Source organism: Trichoplax adhaerens, genomic scaffold (genome assembly GCF_000150275.1).
Source record: "Trichoplax adhaerens TRIADscaffold_1 genomic scaffold, whole genome shotgun sequence".
Classification (NCBI taxonomy): Eukaryota; Metazoa; Placozoa; class Uniplacotomia; order Trichoplacea; family Trichoplacidae; genus Trichoplax; species Trichoplax adhaerens.
The window spans coordinates 10,731,831-10,752,479 of record NW_002060943.1 but is presented as its reverse complement, the minus strand read 5'-3'; the positions used below and the strand labels follow the sequence as shown (position 1 = coordinate 10,752,479).

The 20,649-nt window shown below is 30.1% G+C and overlaps 2 protein-coding genes across 2 annotated transcripts in view; both read right to left on the bottom strand.

The window, feature by feature from the left end:
* Positions 1–6,549, bottom strand: part of TRIADDRAFT_52578 (uncharacterized protein) — a gene marked incomplete at both ends in the record, with an annotated part of 11,199 nt that extends 4,650 nt beyond the window's left edge. Inside the window, 6 exons of the mRNA XM_002108233.1 lie at positions 857–1,054; positions 1,468–1,533; positions 2,456–2,563; positions 2,729–2,899; positions 5,845–5,982; positions 6,325–6,549. Coding sequence (XP_002108269.1) covers positions 857–1,054; positions 1,468–1,533; positions 2,456–2,563; positions 2,729–2,899; positions 5,845–5,982; positions 6,325–6,549 — 906 coding nt within the window. The remainder of the gene's footprint in view (positions 1–856; positions 1,055–1,467; positions 1,534–2,455; positions 2,564–2,728; positions 2,900–5,844; positions 5,983–6,324) is intronic.
* Positions 6,550–12,047: 5,498 nt separating this feature from the next.
* TRIADDRAFT_52577 (uncharacterized protein) lies at positions 12,048–20,481 on the bottom strand (the record flags this gene model as incomplete). The annotated part of the gene is made up of 15 exons (XM_002108232.1): positions 12,048–12,191; positions 12,332–12,667; positions 13,071–13,193; positions 13,414–13,518; positions 13,788–13,908; positions 14,463–14,613; positions 14,771–14,860; positions 15,216–15,282; positions 15,871–16,113; positions 16,225–16,422; positions 17,066–17,131; positions 17,439–17,546; positions 17,857–18,027; positions 19,791–19,928; positions 20,404–20,481. 15 exons carry the CDS (start codon positions 20,479–20,481, stop codon positions 12,048–12,050), a joined length of 2,139 nt encoding a protein of 712 aa, XP_002108268.1.
* Positions 20,482–20,649: the final 168 nt, after the last annotated feature.

The window sequence follows — 20,649 nt, the reverse complement described above, 5'->3', positions numbered from 1 at the left end:
TTTGATTACGATAGTTGGCCAGTTATTATAGCGAATGTTAAAGTTATTCGGCGTCTAAATTCGTAAGATAAACAGTCGGTTAGTAGTAATTTATAAATCGTCAAGTAATAATGTAACAGTGTTTATTTGTAGTATTGAATCAAGTAATGCGTGATAATAATTTTAATGTAACTTAGTATTGTGATTGTAGACTGTTAGCCATGTTTAGTATAATGTACGGTAGATATTTATCCTAGGAGATATTTGGTAGCCATAACTATAGACTGTAGTAGTATAGACTCTATGCTAGAGTATAGATGACTATATACAGTAAGGTGTTGAGTTACTAATAAGGCTATAGGTAAAAATAGAACTGTATATCATATATTAGGATATGGTTAATTCATTGTACTTTGGCTGGTGTGAATAATGTCTACGTAAATACTGTAGTCGTATCACTATCGGATTAATGATGGCCGGCAGTAGAATAGTGTTACTAAGAATAATTTTACTATGTGTAAAATAAGGTAAAAGGTTGCCATGCAGATTGTAGCTGCGAATGCTACGAAAAGTATAAAAGCATGCAACTTTAGATTATTCTGTTAGTTCGTTCTAGAAGTCTTTAGTAGTAGTATTCGGTTGGAGTAGAGCTGTGTGTAGTTAATCTTTGTATAAGATTCAATAAAGCCCTTATTTTTCTAAAATTTGGAATTTCGTGATCGGTATATATCACAGTAATATATAATTTAATAATTATCATAAGTGAGTTCTATCGTAATCTTAAGGATAAATTTGTTCATTATACTAGACAAAATGTAAGGTTTTACATATTCCGCAATATTAAATTCAGGTAATATCAAAAATATTTTAAATTTACCATTCCAGATATAGTTTCACTTGTAACTACATTCATCGTAGCGAAACTTATCGATAAGGAATAATTTGCAGATATCGCAATTTCCTCTGGAGTGCAATCGACATGTTCGAGCTTTGTTGCTTTGCTCCAAAATGTTCTAGAAAGAAACCCGGGTACAATCCAAGCATAGTTCGGTCCGTACATTTGATATTTATAAGCCTGTTTATGCAAAAGATGATTCAGTCGTAATTATTGACCATATCTCCTCAGATACTATACATAATAGGACTATATAAGGCCAGTTGATAGAACGAAAATACAAAACACATAATCTACAGGACGTATTTATCATTTAATTCTGATGTAAATCTCAGAGCTTATGCTAGCATCTATTTTAAGAAAGATTAATTGATAATATTTTGGATATTTTGGATATATAAACGATCCACTTCTCTTAAAATTTGAAAATCTACTAGCCCGTAATTTGCTCATGTAGATCATAGAATCAGCTTGTTTGAAGGAAGTGATTATAACCCTTGACCGTAGGATAGTAGACTAATGACATTAATATTGCTGTGTCTATAAGTAATCGTTAACCTTATAACAATATCAACTATGCCTGATAGACTGACCTGACAAAATACTTCAATGGCATCTTCTTCTTGTAAATGCGCTATAATTATCCGAGCGTCATTTTTCTATTACGATTAAAGAGAAAATGAATTTATTTAGTGATTGAAAGCAAGTTTTGGCTTGACTGTAATTCAATAGAGAGATTATCAACAGAAAATCATAAACTGTAAAATTTCTGCTTTATGTGCCCGTAATTCTCATGTTCATTGATATTTCAACATAATGAAAGAGCTTTAGCAAAGAATTGTTCTAAGTTAAACTGATTGCATACAGATCTATCATACTGCAATAGCATATTAATTCAAGTACATTTATTGCATAAAAAATCATCCTCCGATAAAACTTTTTAATACGCTCATACTTTTACAATTGCATATGCTTCATTCGCCTTGGTCAAGGTTACCTCTATCTATTATTATTAATCGCGATTAAGGCAAAATATAGCCTTGATTTCAATACAGATCGTGCCGTATTAATGCGTTAGTCATACAGTATATACGACATTTGTATATCATATATTTATGTAAACTTTTATATCAGATGACGATCTTTTATATTTCCTAATTTTTTTCTGCCGTGTAAAATTATTAATATAAGTCAAAACTCCTTCTATCTACTAACTCGGTATAATCGATGCCTGATTTAGTGTAATTAGAAAGAAACTTTTTTAAGGTTTAACTACGACTACATATAAAATATCATTTTCTGAACGACATTGAGAAGCAGAAAATTTCCTGATCAAGATATTGTTCTCTTCAAATTAGGATATACTAGTAATTTATTTGTAAAAGATATTATGCATGTGTATACGCATATTTTGCATATTCAAGAAATGCTTCACTTAAAGTACTAAGCAGAAATATCTCACGATTTATTTTAATGATATTATTATGTGAAAGAGTCAATCAACAGTACGTATTATACTAGTTGAATGATCTTCTATGATTGTAATAATTATTTAAATTAAGTAATATAATTATTACCGACCTTTAAGTTTCTAATCTGGCGGCTGGAATTAGTGCCTGAGATAAATCCTTCTTTAGCGACTACTTCAACTTTTGCTCGATAGAGTTCACTTAATAATCTCTCCGTACTCTAAAAGTTGTAGCAAGGAATTATTTACTAGTAGTACATAAAATTAGCAATTGGCTCAGAACGTAAAGCTGTGACTTGCTTTTAATAACGCGAATTTTTCTTACCAAAGATAAGTTGCACTAAATTATTTAAGATTAAAATATCAATAAACAGAATGTGACTTACTGCATCGTATAGATCGCTTCTTCTGGTCAGTGTAGCTACCCGTGTCCAATTAAAATGCTTAACTAATGCTACCTGAGGTATGTTCCAAGCATTAACGGAAAAGCATGTTCGGAACAAGAATGGATATTCACTTTTATCGGACAGCAGAGCACTCTCGGAAGAGAATGTTGTCTAACATGAACAAAATGGAAGATAGTAATTTGGTCATAACTTAATGACTGACCAAAATAAATTAGTTAATAGTTTATCGTCAAGTAAATTAATAAATCTCATCAGCTAGGGCAAAAAATTCGAACCTCTTTTAATTGCTATGATATAATTGTGCTAAATCAGGAATCTACAAGTTATACGCATACACGTCTATTTACTTTAATTGAACGATCTTTTATTGCACTAGAATTGTTACCAGCCCTTAAAACTTGTTAGTAAATTTCATAAATCGAAAATTTTTGTCGCTGCTGGTAAGTTATGATTAGAATTATATGAATAGACTTTCTGAACAAAAGCTTTCATTTTAAATTCTTAGCAATCAAATGCCCTAGTCAATCTAGGTCGTATTCGGCAATCATAGAATAATTTTTATAAGATTTTTTGCTGATAAACATGGAAGATTATTTTAAAAATTATTTAACATTAGTACTGCTTATATATGGTATCCTCGCATGCACGCATAGACGTCAGTGATGAAATAAGTATATATCAGTTATTGTAAATTAATCCGAAAAGCTTGTCTTGAAAACGAATACGGATATTTTTTGGTAAAGGTTGTATTGCAAATGCTTCCATAAACTACGGATGAAATGTTTCGCGATTGACATTACTTTACATTACGGTACTTGAAAAGGAAAGTTCAAACAAGTAGGGCATTTGGCAATCTTTGATTAAAATTACAGCATCACATGATGCTGTAAATTGTGGAGAAATGGCTTCATGATAGAGCGGAAGCTACTAGTCATTTACTGTAATATGTCACCTGTCATTCTTCAACGCCGCGAATTTTGCAATTAGTAAATCAAAAATTTACGGTAGATAATCAGATATGACTGATTCTCTGATGTCTAGAACAAAGCATTCTAAATTTTACGGCATATTCAAAATGATAAAAGATACGTTAACCCTAGCTTTAATTCTTTAATATTACTACTTTCAGAAAGTACGATATCAAAAATGAAAGGCGATATTAGCGTATTGTAACTGATTTAAGCTTAATGGTGGATACAGCCTTCGGCTATTGGCAATTAGAGTATTAAATTGCGTGTATACTTGCAAATCATGTTTATCGAAAGAGCCATAGCAACTTAATTATTCAAGCTAAATATAATCACAATCGTGGACTGCATATAAAATATGATACCCGTATGTTCATTTGAGATATTTACTGTGTATCTTTAACAATAGGAATCAGCCTCTTTTTACCTTTTATAATAAAGTATTGACCTTTACGCACTATACTATTCCATTCATATAATCTATAACAGTTAAGTGAACCGATAGATCCAGCCTATCTCCAGAAGCTTAATTTTTAAAATAACTGTATAAATTTTGATATATTTAGGCTATTTTAACTTGATAAAATCGTAGTTATACGGAAAAAGTTCTTTGAGTACGGTTTAAGATGCATAGAATTTTGAGATTTAAACTATTTCTAACGGAAAGAATAAGTTACTAAATTGAAAGAATTTGACATTAATTTATTTTTACCTAAACTCTTAAGATCAGTACCGACCAAGACATATAATATTAGAATTCTGATTTATATTCACGATTTATGGACACGTTCTCTAACCGTAATAGTTCTAGCTAACCGAATTAGCATACTATATCCCAATGTTAATACTTAATCTATCTTGAGATGATGTCAAAGTATAACAAATATTATTATGAAGAGATAACGTTGGCATTTTAAAAATTGTGGAAAATTATACCAATACAATTTAATGAATCTAATATCGTTAATTACTCGTACAATACTTAATATTTAGTAATGATCGATTATCCTATGCGCATTTATACTCCATTTTTGTATTAGATTTAATTTGTTACAAATTACCGTGTATACCAAAAATGAATAAAGTAAAACTGATCTCGGTTCATAATAATTTTGTAAGTAAAACTGCAGCCAGATCCACTTAATTTTAGTATATTGCACTTCCGCACATTACTAATCTTGTGAGTTGATATAATAAATAACTTTTCTAGTTAAAAATTAATAGGCTGTTACTATGCGATCTTAGGTGTTGGTTGAATAGTATATGTTTATACAATATTATTGCTTAAAATTTAATTTCTACTTGGGGGTGTAATATAGGAAGTATTAAGCCAATTTAAAAATTGCAGATTGCTTAAATAGTTTATATACCAAGATAATAGACGAAATTTCTTGAAAGCATCGTAATTACAATTCCTCATTACAATTGTAAAAAGAAATTATTGGTAAAAATGGCCGAGCCTAGAAATGGTCCTCAAAATGTTAACTATTAATCTACTGAGAAGATGCTTTGAAAGTTAACGTATTTTTTTTAGCGTTTTCCGGCGGTCTTTTAAAGTATAATAAATATTAGAAACACTAAATGATTTAAGCATACGAGACTCGCAATGCGTAAATATTTTCATCTGCGCTGCCAATGAAATGGTTCTGAAGAGAAATGGAGCGCATATTTTTTCAACTGTTAGGAATTGCGTTTTTAGAAGACTTGCTAGGATTGTTTGACGAAATAATACGAAATTAATGTCAATTAAAAGGTTGCCTTGTCAGTAAAAAATTGATAGCAATAATAATAACTCAAATCTGAATTTATTCATATATTTATAATGCAAAAATTTATTATAGAATATTAAAATTGGAAACTGAGTAGTACATTACAAATTGAATAAAACTAAGGTTTTTCCACTCCATCACAACGATTGTCAAAGGACTTTAAGATTAGACTACTTATTTTATTATAAAGATAGTATTGCTATAGTTTGACAAAAATTATAGATATTGATAAATGATGCTTTATGCACACCAGTTATTACTGATATGCAATACAATAATATCGGAAGATAACAGTCTTAAGATATAAATAGTGTATTACGTCTCGTAAAGATATTTTATATATGTAACAAAAACTAACCTGAATTAAGTTATAATATTTCGCTACTCCAGCTATTGCAGACGTAACACGAGAAAAACCAGAGCCTAGAAGCATTATTTTCTTTGGCGGCAGGTGGATAAAATCGAATAAGACTTTAACACCTAAAGTAGCCGATGCCTTTATAAAGGAAATAGACTATGAATATCATCATATTGACTTTTGAAGACGATTTAGCCTTTCGTGAAACTAAAAGGGATTAATGGTATGCTCCTTATAAATTAAATTGTGGTACGTTTAAGAACAAGAGCTGTAAATACGTGTACATGACAATGGTAATGTGCATATATTCAATCCTATGATATTATAAAAGAATTGATAATCCTAGCGGCAAAAAATTTTTTGGAACAAATTTTCTCAGATTACTTTTAATATTTAGAATCAAGTAGTGATAACGATATAGACCTTAGAAAGTACAGCAGTAGGATCATTTTTAATCTAGTTTATTTTAGTTATTCTTACCTTGGTGTTTCCAACAATTAAATTAAGCCTATAGTTAGGTAATATATCATCTCTAGAGTTAATATCATCGATTGCCATTTGAGACGCTGGTACTAAGCCACTACCATTCCAACCGACATTATCGATTGGGAAAAATCCACCAATATACAGGTCAATTTTATCACTTTCGCAGAAGCTTTCAATACTTATATAAAATAACAGAAATATAATAATTTTAAGCTTCATAATGCAATATGTTATTTAGAAATTTTCTGGAACGTAGGTATATGGGTAGGAGTTTAGCTGATGAAAAATAAAATAAAGGCGCTGTAGTTACATAGAAGGCAGAACACATCTACTATTTTAGACTAATTTGGTATGGCACCTATACTCCTTTGAAGAATTTGATCGGAAAAGATATTCAATATCAATTAAAATTAAACGGTAGAGTAAAAATTATAAAGAATTCTATCTGATCAGAGCACCGATGTTGCCAATTATATCTACACAATAACCAATAAAATAATGACGAAAATGGATGTCTTTATGGAACAATATAAATAATAAAGGACTTTATTTACAAATATACTAAATCTATCGACTTCCATCCACTAATAGTTCATTCTAAAAACATAAAAGAGAAGAATATCAGTAGTCATGCTTTATTTCATAGTAAACAATAACAGTAACATTAATCTACGGATCTGCGTAAATATTTTACAAGTATAATGTACTTTTGACTCCTGCCATTAAGATCAATGACAGCTTTTTCCCTATATTAGTCCTTTATTTGAGCCTGAAACAATTTTAAAAAGATGAATGTAATTATAAGGATGAATCTTACATCATCCTTGGTGCAATTTCGTAGTCTTGCCATTATTTATTCATGAAATTATCCGAATAAATGGTTGAAAATAGACTCGGCTAGTTAATATACAGATTATCCTAAGGTTATCTCAAGGTTTTATGTCTTCTTTCGATTTAATAGACGCCCAGATCAGTTTTGATTGCGATACTCTTCATTCTCATTTTTCAATTTTAAGATATTTATTTGTTGTTATAGTATTTTACTATTTTAAAAATTTAATAAGTAGAAATGATGTAATTGGCAATGTTTTCTCTCTCAATTTTAACGTATTAATGCTACAAATTCTGTTATCTTCTGGAAAGTTAATCCATCTAAATTTAATTTTAGTCTGCGGTATAATTTTCTTATCATTATTTTTTCATTACCTTGAATTAAATGCAATGTAACCCCAGTTTAGGGTTACTGCAAGATAATGGGAGTTAAATCTTTGTTCAAACGTCTTGATTAAACTTATGTTGCTATCTGCTAACGCAATTATATCAACAATAAAGTGTCTGACAAGACTTGCAAAGAATAATGAAAGCAATATTCCTTTGTGATCATTGCGTGAATTCACAATTAATGGCAGCTATTAATTTACTTTTTTTAATTCTATTTTATGTTTTCGTAAAAAGAATATATTTATGTAATATTGTATCTAGAAATAATATAACATGAGTCCGATTTCTTGTTAGCTTTACTTTGTTACGTAAATCAGTTCTTAACTAAAGAATATCTGTATCTAAGTAATAACAATAAGTCCTACGGTTTATATGCTATAGGTTGCCTATTTATTTATACTTCTTGAAATGCCTGTATTTATCTTGCCATCTCGGTCTCTCTCACTGTGCTAACATAGTTCAATCTGTAAATGATTCATTATATAATTATTAAAAACATTGTGAATAAAAATGCTACGATCGATGATTGTAGATGTCTTCTACGAACAGATACTTGCATAACCTTACAATCTAACCTACAGTATAACCATAATTCTATTTTAGAATTGTTGTATAAACAGTAAATAAAGATTTGTTTAGTCCTATTGCTAAAGATATTAAAAATAATTTCTAACAGGAGCAACTCTGTTCTAGTTCGATTGCTTTCATGGTTATTGATATATTAGTAGGATTATATAACCTATCATATATAAACGAACTAGATTTTAATAGCACAATAACAGAAAAACTCGGTACATTCTTCTTCTAAATTATGATCGTACTTTAATAAACTAACTATATGGATAGATATATGAAAACTGATCAGGAAAGAAAAATTTGCTTATCGCGCTATAATACAGTTTGGTTCAGTAATTTAACACCGTAACCTATAAGAGTCTTTCGAAATTCAATTATGATCCAAGTTCGTGAATCAGATGAAAGTATTTCATGTCTTTGAAAATTTTTCCCTCCATGATCTGTTGTTTCGCCAGTGTCTTGCCAATATCTTGATTTGGAATGATACAGTTAGTCTCTTTTACTAAATTACAGCATATCAGTTAAACTTTGGCGTTGATAGATTTAAAATTATGACTACTTATTATACTAGTATGTGCCATTTGTATCATTATCGATTCGAAAATACTCACGCACTCATAGTACGAAGACCATTCAAGATTAACTTTACACTACAATAGATACTTGTAGAAGAATTATAAAAATCAGAAACGAGTCTTATATAAAAAAGATTTATATTTAGAGAAATCTTATAGAAAATTAGAGATATTACTTCTAAATAGGCTCTTTATACAATATAGCAATTCCTCACATCTCTAATTCTCATTGCATACTCATATAGCAAATAAATTTTCTAACATTGCCAGCTTATATTTTTCTCCAGGATCTATAACTCCTATTTGCATGACAACAATCTGCTTATTTTTTACGAATATAAAATCTACCATCGGCAAGGGAGTGATACAGATTATTTTTGACTAATAAATGAATTAATCATCTATTCTTATTACTAGCATCAACAGTAAATCAGCATCATGTTACATATCGTGATCTCTATTTCAGCAGAGTATCTTTACTTACCAGTGTTTATAGCTTGTAAAAATAGTATAATAAACATAGCTAATAATTAACAATCCAATACTTAGTTTATTGCGATACAGCATCTGTTTATTAAAATATCATTAACATCGCTATGGAATGCATGTATTTCAAGACATGTCCCGTAATTTTTGCGTATAGGGCCAGATTTTAGAATAACTTATTTATTATAAACGAGAAATTATCATAAACTGCGATGTGAAACACGGCTTTTCAATAAAGAAAGTATTTGTTGTGTGCATTAATGTGTATGGTATAATTTTAGTACGACAACTCTACTATTCCACACCATAACCTCGTATTATATGCCTTACTTTTATATTTAAATAAGTTTATGAGATGATTTTCCTATAGGAAGACGGTTGATAATCTCGAATTATTATTCAAGAGTGATATAAGTAAAGTCGGAATATGTTTTTAGATAATATTTCTAGGTTCATTTCTACCATGTAGGTGAACGATTTCGTTGCTATTGGCTTAACCCTGACCGTAATATAGCTACGAGAACGCTACTGTTTATTTATATTTTCCATATGGTAATTTATAACATTTTTATAGATCTTTTAATTTACATCCTCCTTACATGATGTTTTCACAACGTGTCCTTAGAAACATAATACGATATTGACAAATTAAAATTGCTAGATTTTAATTTATCGAACCACATGTATCCGGCCGGTAAAATTCATAGTTATATCACCCTAATATTTTCAAAAACAATTTACTACAGGTTTTGGATAAATATTGCAACGTAGAGGGGTAAGAGAAACAATGTGCTGTATAGTAAAAAGTTAGCCGATTTGATGTATTGAGGTAATATAACAAAATTTTTTCTCGTATGTCAATAGTTCTTTACTATACAGTAAAACAGTTACTGGAAATATTTATACCATCAAACTTACTCACGCAAAATAGCTATAATTTCTGTAGAGAACAATACTCATCTTTATTGTCAGCTGCCTTGGTTGGCAGTTCGAAAAGTTTCCTTAATTTTTTTGGCGTCATTTTACCTAGTTGATTGAATTATTCCGGCGTCGCTACAAAATAGTCTTCTAGTTCACATCATTTATCATTAAAATCTATCAGTTAAGTTATGTTAATAAAAGCATACCGCACACATCACAGTGTGATCATGACGAATATATATTCACTACACGATAATTGTATTGCTACGCTATCATTAGCTTTAAGAATATACATTATTCTATAGTTATAATCAGCAAATAACTTATTCTCTTTATAAATATGTATTAATATTCCGTAGTAGCAGAGACCAAATGCTTTTATTGATTCATATAGCCACTTGCATCGAAAAATCAATTTCCAATCCTGCATCAAATGCACTATGCGGTGCATTGCGTGGCCATATTATCCATTAAACGTATTGATACAACTTATTGAAATTGATCGTAATCAATGAAGCTACAGATTTCCATCATAATTCACGAAATTGTAGCACCAATGATTTTCACTATCAAAATATACAGACTCTTACTGAATATCGGACTCTTATCTGATTCAGTGTGTGACTACTAAACTGGATAGAGCATGTAGCAAGTATATCAGTGTTTAACCTGGACTATGAAGTAGTGCGCTAATTATGAACTAATCGGTGTAATTACCGCAAGATCGTAACGATTATGGAAATAAGACTGCAGACACTTTATTCTGTGTGAAGATAAATAAAAATACTGTACATAATATTATAGAAATGATCATTAACTCAATATCGTATCAAGAAAAATTCACAAAGCCAAAAGCCAACGCTAGCACTATTTATCGCTAAAATGTAAACAAAATTACCAAAACAACCCTAATTTTCTAAGTTTCTTATTGAAAACTGTTTTGGGGCAATAGTATTAGACATGCATTTACATTTACCTTATCAAATATTCAAAAACTAATAATAGTTTCTAAGAAGTTTGGCGATAATAACCCATATTACCATAAGCAAATAGACTTTCTAAGTTTCTGGAGGCCCTATACTACAACGTGTCTGTGGTAAACCTACTAAATTACATTTAATTCCCAAATTATAAAGTTATACTTAGTGATACTAACAGTTTAGGGCTATTAAGATGTAGCCGGTATTTATATTTTATTTAATTCTGTGATACTGAGTACTCTGCTATATTTCATTTGTGGCCTATAAAATAGTATTTTGCAACCGGTTACTTACCAACAATTTTATATCATATCCTCACTTTTATTCGGAGAAAGCAAATACGCAGCTTATATTATAATATTTGAAGTGCTAAATCTATTCAACTATTTTTGGTCGTAATGTAGATAAAACTACTAGTCCTTAGTTTGCCTCTTTTCATTCTTTACAGGGTTTAGAATACTCATATTATCTTATTTGCAAACAGTACTTGTTTAGTTTATAGTGGTGTGGCCATATTAAGCAAGTTTAGATTTAAATTTAACCATTGCATGATTAGTCTCTGCTCAAAAAGAAGATGTATAAAAAAATTCCATTTAAAAGTAGACAATAGCGCCTGTATTAATTTCATTTCACTGATTCTCATCAATTCTTATCAAATACCAAATCCATAATTTCTATCTCATGCATGTATCGATGACTGATGAGTGCCACTTAAGGGCATTCGCAAAATATACTTAGCATTTAAGGTGTAATATACAGCAAATATATATACTTATGTATTTATATAAAATTTCTTTAAATGAGCAGATATATGTTTGCGAGTAGGGTGTTTTCACTTTACTTATAAGAATCCGATGCAGTTTATTCCACAATGTACTGCATCTAGCCAGCGTTTAGATATTATATATATTTCGCAATTACAGCAGGAATTTTGGCAACCATTTTGTAGTAGACTGGTTTATTTCTGAACGATATCTGACTTACTGGATCCCATACTTATCAATGTAGTCTTATTACGAATACGTAGAGGCGATCTTTTATTTCGACTTACTGATACTAGTTGGCTAGTAATAGTTAGAGCGTCGCTTTTGTTAAGCTTGACCTGAAACAAAATGTATTTATATCTTATCAGTTGCCATCAAATATCTTTCTTGAATTAAAAACTAATGCCGATGTAACATAGTATATGATACCATCTTCGAATAGTTCGAAATATCAGTAGCGAAACTGTTATAAAATTACCTTCGGAACAAAGAAGATGCAAAGAGTAGTAGTAGTACAGTATAAAATCAAACCGCTTGAAGCAATATATGTTTCTCCAAATGTATTAGGTAGAAAAAATGAGATTGGGATGACAATAGTACATAATAATGCCACGTTATAAATGCATAAAGCGATTTGTTTGGATTCATTCATAACTGATAATTTTATATTTCTCGCTTCATATGCTAAGAACGCACCAAAAATTAGTACAAATACATTAAGTGTTAAAATAGTCGCGAGCCAAATGATGTTATGTAGACAATTGCATTCCAATAACTGCGGAATGACCACCAATGATTGCTGATTAGACGAGACCTGTTTATGGAAATGATTGAGAGAATCTTAATTTACTGCAAGATATATATTAGGAGGTAAAAAGATATTGTTATAGTGGTATCATTAATAGCCGGATTATTCCGGAATAGAGTGCTTATGTTAGTGAAACATTGGTTTCTTTCGTTTAATAGGTTTATACATTGTATGAAGATAATTAATTTCGATTCATATTGATGCAATAACCGACTTTCTTTTAAAAAGTTGGCATATATGCTTAAAGGTGATGATTAAAATTCATAGTAATGCGATAAGAAGAATCTAAAATGGCTTGCAATCATTCTTATCGAAGATACCGTGCGAAAATCATTCTAATATTCCTCATTAGCAAAGGTAGATAAGATAAAAAGCGATATCAAGAATCAGGTTATTAAAAAGTTCAAACCTCTCTTGGTAATAATTTATATATTGGTTTCATTGGATCAATAAATGTCCAGGTAGTGAGTATTACGGTTTCAGCAAGGATTAAGGCGGCCACAATTTCATACAAGTGATAATCGTGTATTGGCTGATTAATATCGATTTAATTGGAAAAAAAGGAGGAAAAAATTTAAAGGATCGGCTATGTTAAAGTATAATACGCTATCTTTAATACAAATATGGCTATAGAATATCGTAATTATAATGTAGTATTAATTTAACGTAATCCTTATAACATTATTAATGATAAATTCGTATCTATCAGATGATTCATAAGCGATAAAATATTGTTTTAAAATGATACTCACAGAAATTCGTTTCTTAGTAGTTAAGATCTTATAAGCCCGGTACGTTTTAGCAAACATTGATCCTGATACTGTTGCAAATCCTAGTGTTGTCAACCACGGAGCCAACTTTTAATCAAAATCAACCATACGTTAAACATGTTAATATTAAATCAGCTAATATACAGCATATGATTGAAGCAATGAGACAGATAGAGGTCTTCTCTATCTTGAGACTTATAGTCAAATATAATTTACTATGTAGGTATACAGTAAATCAATTCTTGTACTCAAAATCTTCATCTTAAAATATAAAACTAAGTAATCAATTTCCCTTACGCATCCCCCAAAAAATATGCTACGTACATGTATCATACGATGGCTGAAAGATCCCTTACCATGCAAAAGACAGGAGATACAATGATGCTAATTGCTCCTCTGGCAATAATTGACAAGTACAAGCTTACACATCCAACTATAATTAAGTTGTTTAGATTTGGACTAGACATTTTAATAACCCTAAGGAGAAAATAATAAAATTTTTTACTAGCAGTGTTAGTTATAGCATAATAATGCCTAAAATAACGATTCGATTAGAAAATGCTATTGAAATTTTAATCAATATGCTAATTTGAGTAGCATACATTCAGGCATATACTATGGCTCGAGTGATACTGTTGAATAGGTAGGCATACGTGTTCCGATAGAAAATAAAACAATTTACCTATTGGTAATATACAACTATTGTATGTGTTTGAGATCGTTTAGTAAACAAATAAATTAAGTATGACTATGACTTAAATTTAACTAAATCTAACAGTAACTGCTAAATATTTGTTGCATTCGCTTCAATATTAAAGAAATTTTTCGCATTCAGTTAATACAGTTTCATAATCTACCAAATTCCTTCATAAATGAATTATTATGAAAATTAATTAAAATTTATCTGAGAAAAGGTTATTAAGCCGGAACAGAGATTTGTTTGAACCGATACTACTAAGATGGAATTAATAGCTTATAGTATCTCCTAATTAGATATTAATCAGAATGTTGAATATTCAATATAATATTACCTTTCGTTTCTGTACTTGTTATTATAAATCAGGAAAGCAATCGCTAAAAGTATAGCCATGCAAGATAAGACAACCATAATGATAAATACATTAATAGGAACTTTACGCTCAACATAGACAAGCTTGATTTGGCTTGCTGGAGGTCCTTTGCCTGATCAGAGAAAGAACAACACTATAATTATAACATAAATCATTCGGATAACAGTATTACCATGTAGTTACCGTACTATTTAGAGAAGCAATGCAATATACGATTATATTATATTATATAGGGTGTAAAATCGCCAGTGTTAATAAACTCTTTTAACCTGCCCATCTGATAACATTTGGAGAGGCTGCATAGAAATCGATTAGCCCTTCTTTAGCTATTATCGTAGCCACCGCTCTTTTAACTTCACCTGCATATGATTATGGGTGCAAATACATACAAGAATATTAATGATTACTTTATGAAATTGTTAATATGTGACTGTTATGGAGTAATGTCCGAGATACTGTATTGATTTTATTTACCATTAGCTACTAATGGACCTTAGCCTAATAAAATTAATTTACCATTTCTACTGGAACTACTTTATACTTGTGTGGTTGTATCTTATATTAGATCTTTATCAGTAAAGGGAATTATAAGTATTCTAGTAGACTAGTATCGCTCACAAAGCTATGAAAGAAAAGTTTGTAAAAGAAATTGTGACAGTGACTTATTATTTATAGAACTTTCTCTGAGTCATATATTACATCAGCTTTTCTAACCTTGATGTTGAACTAAGTAGGTGGTATGTGGGAGTACATCACCGTATTTGTTGAATTCGATTATATTCTATGGAAACAATGTTAGATCGAAGATGAAAGTTAAATATGGAACTAAGATAGTAAGTATTACAGTACAAAATTATAACATTAATATTAATGTCATTTCGACCAATTTTCCTTCTGTTAATCCCCGAGCTGATCTAAGTATTTAATCAGAGTTTCTTATATTATAAAAGTAACTCTTAGACATCTATCTTATTAGCTAGTGGTACGGTAAGCTTGTACGCTTTACCCATCCTATTTTACGTTATCTGCTTGACTAGTCCTCGTCCTGTATATATGCTGTAATCGTATGCGGTTTTTCCTCTAACGCCAGCTGAAATTAAACTCTTATTTCTCTAGTTGATCTCTGTAATTTCTTGCGATTATGACGAACGCAAATCTTTCGAAAGTATCACATGTATAATATTTAATAATTGATTTTTCAACGTATTTCTATCATAAGGGCAAGTTTCAATACTTGAAAATTAAACAGTCATTTGTAAAGCTAGAAATTTATAATAAACTACTATTGTCGTCTTAAGATATTGATATTCGTCTATACATTTAACACTTTTCGCTAAATAATCTTAATATTGCTCATATAAAGACTTACACTTATCCCAGAAAAATTGACTCGATACATTTCCTCTTTAAAAATTCCTGCCATTTCACTATCGCTGTACCGAAAATCGTCCAAACTTCGATTAAGTTTTGTTATTCGACTAAGAGAACTGTTTAAAGCTAAAGCTTCTGCCCAAACAGCATCGTATGTAAAACCAGCGTAACTATTAGGCCAATAAGTATGATTGACAATTGATGGCCAGTTATGATATCTAATATCAAATGATTGTGGTGTCTATGTATATGTAAAAAATATAACATAGACATATATCATATTTAATCTGAGCTAGATCAGATATACGAGTACGATAAGGATAATACAGTATAGAAAAATAAAGCATCGAACCATGCCAGATATGGTAGTTTCATCAGCAGTATTAATCGTAGCAAAATCGATTGAGAGAGAATAATTGGCGGCTATGGCAATTTCTTGTGGTGTACAATTAACGTGTTTTACGTTAACGGCTTTATCCCAGAACGTAGAAGACAGAAAGCCAGGTACAATCCAGACATAATCAGCTCCATACATTCCATGCTTGTAAGCCTGAAGGTATATTACAATGTATTATGTTACAGTATTGAATACTTACAATTTTATATGACAGGATCTTGATATGATTTGAATCTGTTTATATTTATTTAAAAGTTATTCTTTTAAGTGAATAATTGCGACTGAATTCTATGATTCAAAATTTCTTGAACTAAGTAACGGTATTGTAATTTATGCAGACGTAGCTCATTATTGATGTTTTGCTTAATAATGCTATGATCATAATTTTATTTGATTTCAAATTATAATATAGCAAATACTCTTACATGTTTGATAGTGACTATTGATTATTAAATTTAGGATTAGTGTGATAAGTAAAGAGCAGATGTTATAAATTCTCTGCTGAAAAGTTATTCTTGGCTTGCAGTGTCGCAAAATTTCATTATTCAATTATCATAAGGAATTCTAAATGGGATACTAATACTATTCTAATGTAATAGCCTTCGTATGGCTCCTCTTATTTTGATTTAAAAAAAATAAGACTTTGCTGCTACTTTATGCGTGCTACGAAACTATACCAAAGGCTATGAAAATTATTACTAAGGAATTTACCTCAGAAAAGATAATGTGCTCTGGCAGGTGATATCTATCCGATACAGATACCACTATTAGAAGTTCGCTCAATCGTTATACTAACCTGGCAAAATATTTCCAGTGCATCTTCTTCTTGAAAGTGTCCAATGATAATTCTCGCTTCTTTTTCCTACAAATGTTATCCAATTTCGTAATTAGCAGTCTACATTTACATTTACTGTATTACTACAGTCATTCTTTAGGGATATGCTCTCATAAAATGCAGAGATTTTAAGTGTCATTTTTACGATCATAAATATTTTAACTATAAAATTATGAGTTAATAAATCAACTAATTATAAATTCAGGCTATATTAGATGGTAAAGTGATAAAATCCACGAAAATAACGTTTAAATTTGATGAACTTAAAAAAAATGGAAGCATTTATACGGAATTAAAATGAAGATTTAGGCTCAAAAACATCTTATCTAAATACCTTGAGATTTCCAATTTGGCGGTTAACATTAGTTCCTGCGATAAACCCTTCAGCTGCAATGACTTTAATCTTCTCGTGATGTAAGTCATTTAGTAGCCTTTCAATGCTCTAATATCAAAAGTCCCGTTTTTAGTGAATGCTCAATAATTTACGGAATGTTGGATTGAGCTTGTCAGACTAGGTTACGTTTAAAGGTTTAGGTAAAAATTACCTTATTGATGCAAACTGAGATTTAGCAAGAATATGTAATGAACTTAATTATTAGAAACACGCAACTAAGCGTGTACAGGAGTAACTGGTATTATAGCTGAAATAAATGATCCAATGAGTGTTATTTGGATAGCAAAAATGAATCAGGCTTACATAATTTAGCGGTCTTTGTTCGTATTTTATCAACTAATGTTGTTTATTAACTTACTGCATCGTAAACTTCGCTTCTTCTCGCAATAGTAGCTACTTTAGTCCAATTGAAATGTTTAACTAATACGACTTGCGGTAAGCTCCAAGCACTATTAGAAAAACAAGTCCGGAAAAGGTATGGATACTTTTGTTTGTCCGATAACAAGATACTCTCTGAAGAAAACGTTGTCTGAAATATTCAATAATCGTAAATAAATGAGGTGCGATAACTGAATGATTTATCAATAAATACTTTACCATTGTAATCAAATTTTGAGACGAATTTTATAAATTCAATGTAGATATTTAAGTTTCTCTGTAGTTTTAAGATGTTATTATAATGGATATAGCCCATTATCATCCGTATAGGTTCCGGATTATTCATTTGGTAATGACATATGAAATTGATACAAATGATGATTTTATCATCATATATATTGTCCAAACCCGTATTATATCACTTATACAGCCACGGGCATCAATTAACTGCTAATACTGATTAAAGATTTCACTATCCCTTTTATTCCTACGAATATCGTATCAATATAGTGCAATAATTTAATTCTAGTGCTAGAACTGTTGTGTTGCCGTTATTATCATCTGATACAATGACACGTGTTATTCTAAATTGTGTAAAGTAGGCACGAATTTTCTTATAAATTTAATGACGTCACTTTGAATATTCTTTAATTCGGTTATGATATCTTAAATTAATATTTTTTTGGAGGATAAATGAATTAACGTAGAAGTTATTTCTATACTGATATTAATTCAGGAACAGTGTAATATAGTATATCTTATAATTTTCAAAGGTATAGGCAAAGTTCAGAAATTGCTGTAAATTGATGCATTGCACCTCTACCTTCTACGCTTCAATTACTAAGAGTTGATGAAACTCGTGCTTTAAATCTAGGGCAACTTTTAGGAGAATACTAATGAAATTAACAAAATAATTTCTTTTCGAGTTAACGAAACTATATCGTCCATATAGGTAGTTAGGTATCGTACCACTGCTGTCTATTTGCTAACTCGCTAATCCATATCTCCATCATAAGACAGTAAAATTAATGTTTTACATGGAATATTTCTTACGATAAATTGACGGTGCTTAATTCCTATCAGTAACGTAGCAAATAAAAGTTAGGCTAAAGATTAGCTAATTTAAGACTGAAGCTTCAGAAATGAATGTAATTCACTCGTGGCCTATTTCTCACGGAAAGACTAATAATAATAGACTACTGCAAATATTCACTTAGAGATGAGTTAGCTAGCTAAGCTATTTTTACATCACCTTTATAGTGTGAAAACTTCATTAAGAAAAAGTGTAGTTGATACTACAATTTCATTTGTAAAAAATACAGTACTTTGATGTGGTTGTAGTTTGTACTGGAAGTTACAGAAGATATTATTCGGTTAAAGTGCTAATATTTGAAATCACTTGTTCATTTGCTAAAAGTATCTGCATATAATTTTAGTCGAAAAATTTTCTCAGCCTACAGCGTTATCGAAAGAAAAATTGTGAAAACGGCTTTGGCAAGCGCAATAATTAATGCAATAATTCAACTTTTATGATACAAAAACTAAAAATTTCGCCTAGATTACACGTTAATTGATTTATAAATGCGAATAATGGCATATTGAGAGTCAAGAAATTGCAGAAAATATTCTGATTCTTGGCTAAGAAAATAACGAATACGAAAGGAAGCAAACTATCTAAATTTATAATATAATAGTGACAATCGACTCAAAATAACGTACAGGGGTTGGTATAATAACAAACTGAGTCTGGTTTTAAAATAATTGAATCTACACCCAAGAACAAAAGCATGATGATATTCTTCAATATTATAAGAATAACGATGTAATTTTAGTAGTAATTAAAAAATTTCTTATAAGCTAGGAATTATTATTATATGTCTCGGTATTTTTGTTCTTAATTAAAATTCATACAACCTGAATCAAGTTATAATATTTTGCAACTCCAGCCACAGCTGATGTCACTCGAGCAAATCCACAACCCAGCAGCATAATTTTTGTTGGAGGTAGATGTATGAAGTCGAATAAAACTTTAACACCCAAGTTAGTTAGTGCCTATGAAAAAAATATGATCAAATTTCCATTAATTGCATGAGTATAACGCATTTGTTTTATTCCTTTGAACAATTTTTATTATATGTATCGATTAATCAAGCGAATTAAAGAGATAAAACTGAAAGTAAACCTATTTTTTGCACTACATCAATCACTCTTATCTTAAAAGAAAATTTTTAAAAATTCCCTCATAGCATTAAAATGGACGACCGTGAAAAAAATATCTTCTTTCACAGGAGGACAAACTACGAATATCGCAAGATTTTTTACGTGATATAAATTTATATAATATATTGTAGTTTATAATATGTCAGTTCAATCAAATTTAGAATACTCGTAATGGTAAATACAATAATGAAAAGTACTAGATTTCTTACACTTGATACTAACGTTACATTATTTTGCTTATCGATGAAATTATATTTTAATGTTAATGCAATAAATTTAGCCATATCAATTAACCATTGTTGCTTACTTTCGTATTTCCAATAATTAGATTGAGTTGATAATTGGGTAAAATGTCTTCCCTAGCATTAATATCATCAAGAGCCATTTGAGTAGCCGGTATTAAACCACTTCCATTCCAGCCAACATTATCTATTGGGAAAAAACCGCCAATGTATAAATTTATTTTCTCGCTTTGTGATGATAGGTTTAAAAGGATGAAGATAAGAAAATATAAATTGTATCTGGTATTCATTTTTAGCGATGGATTACTTGA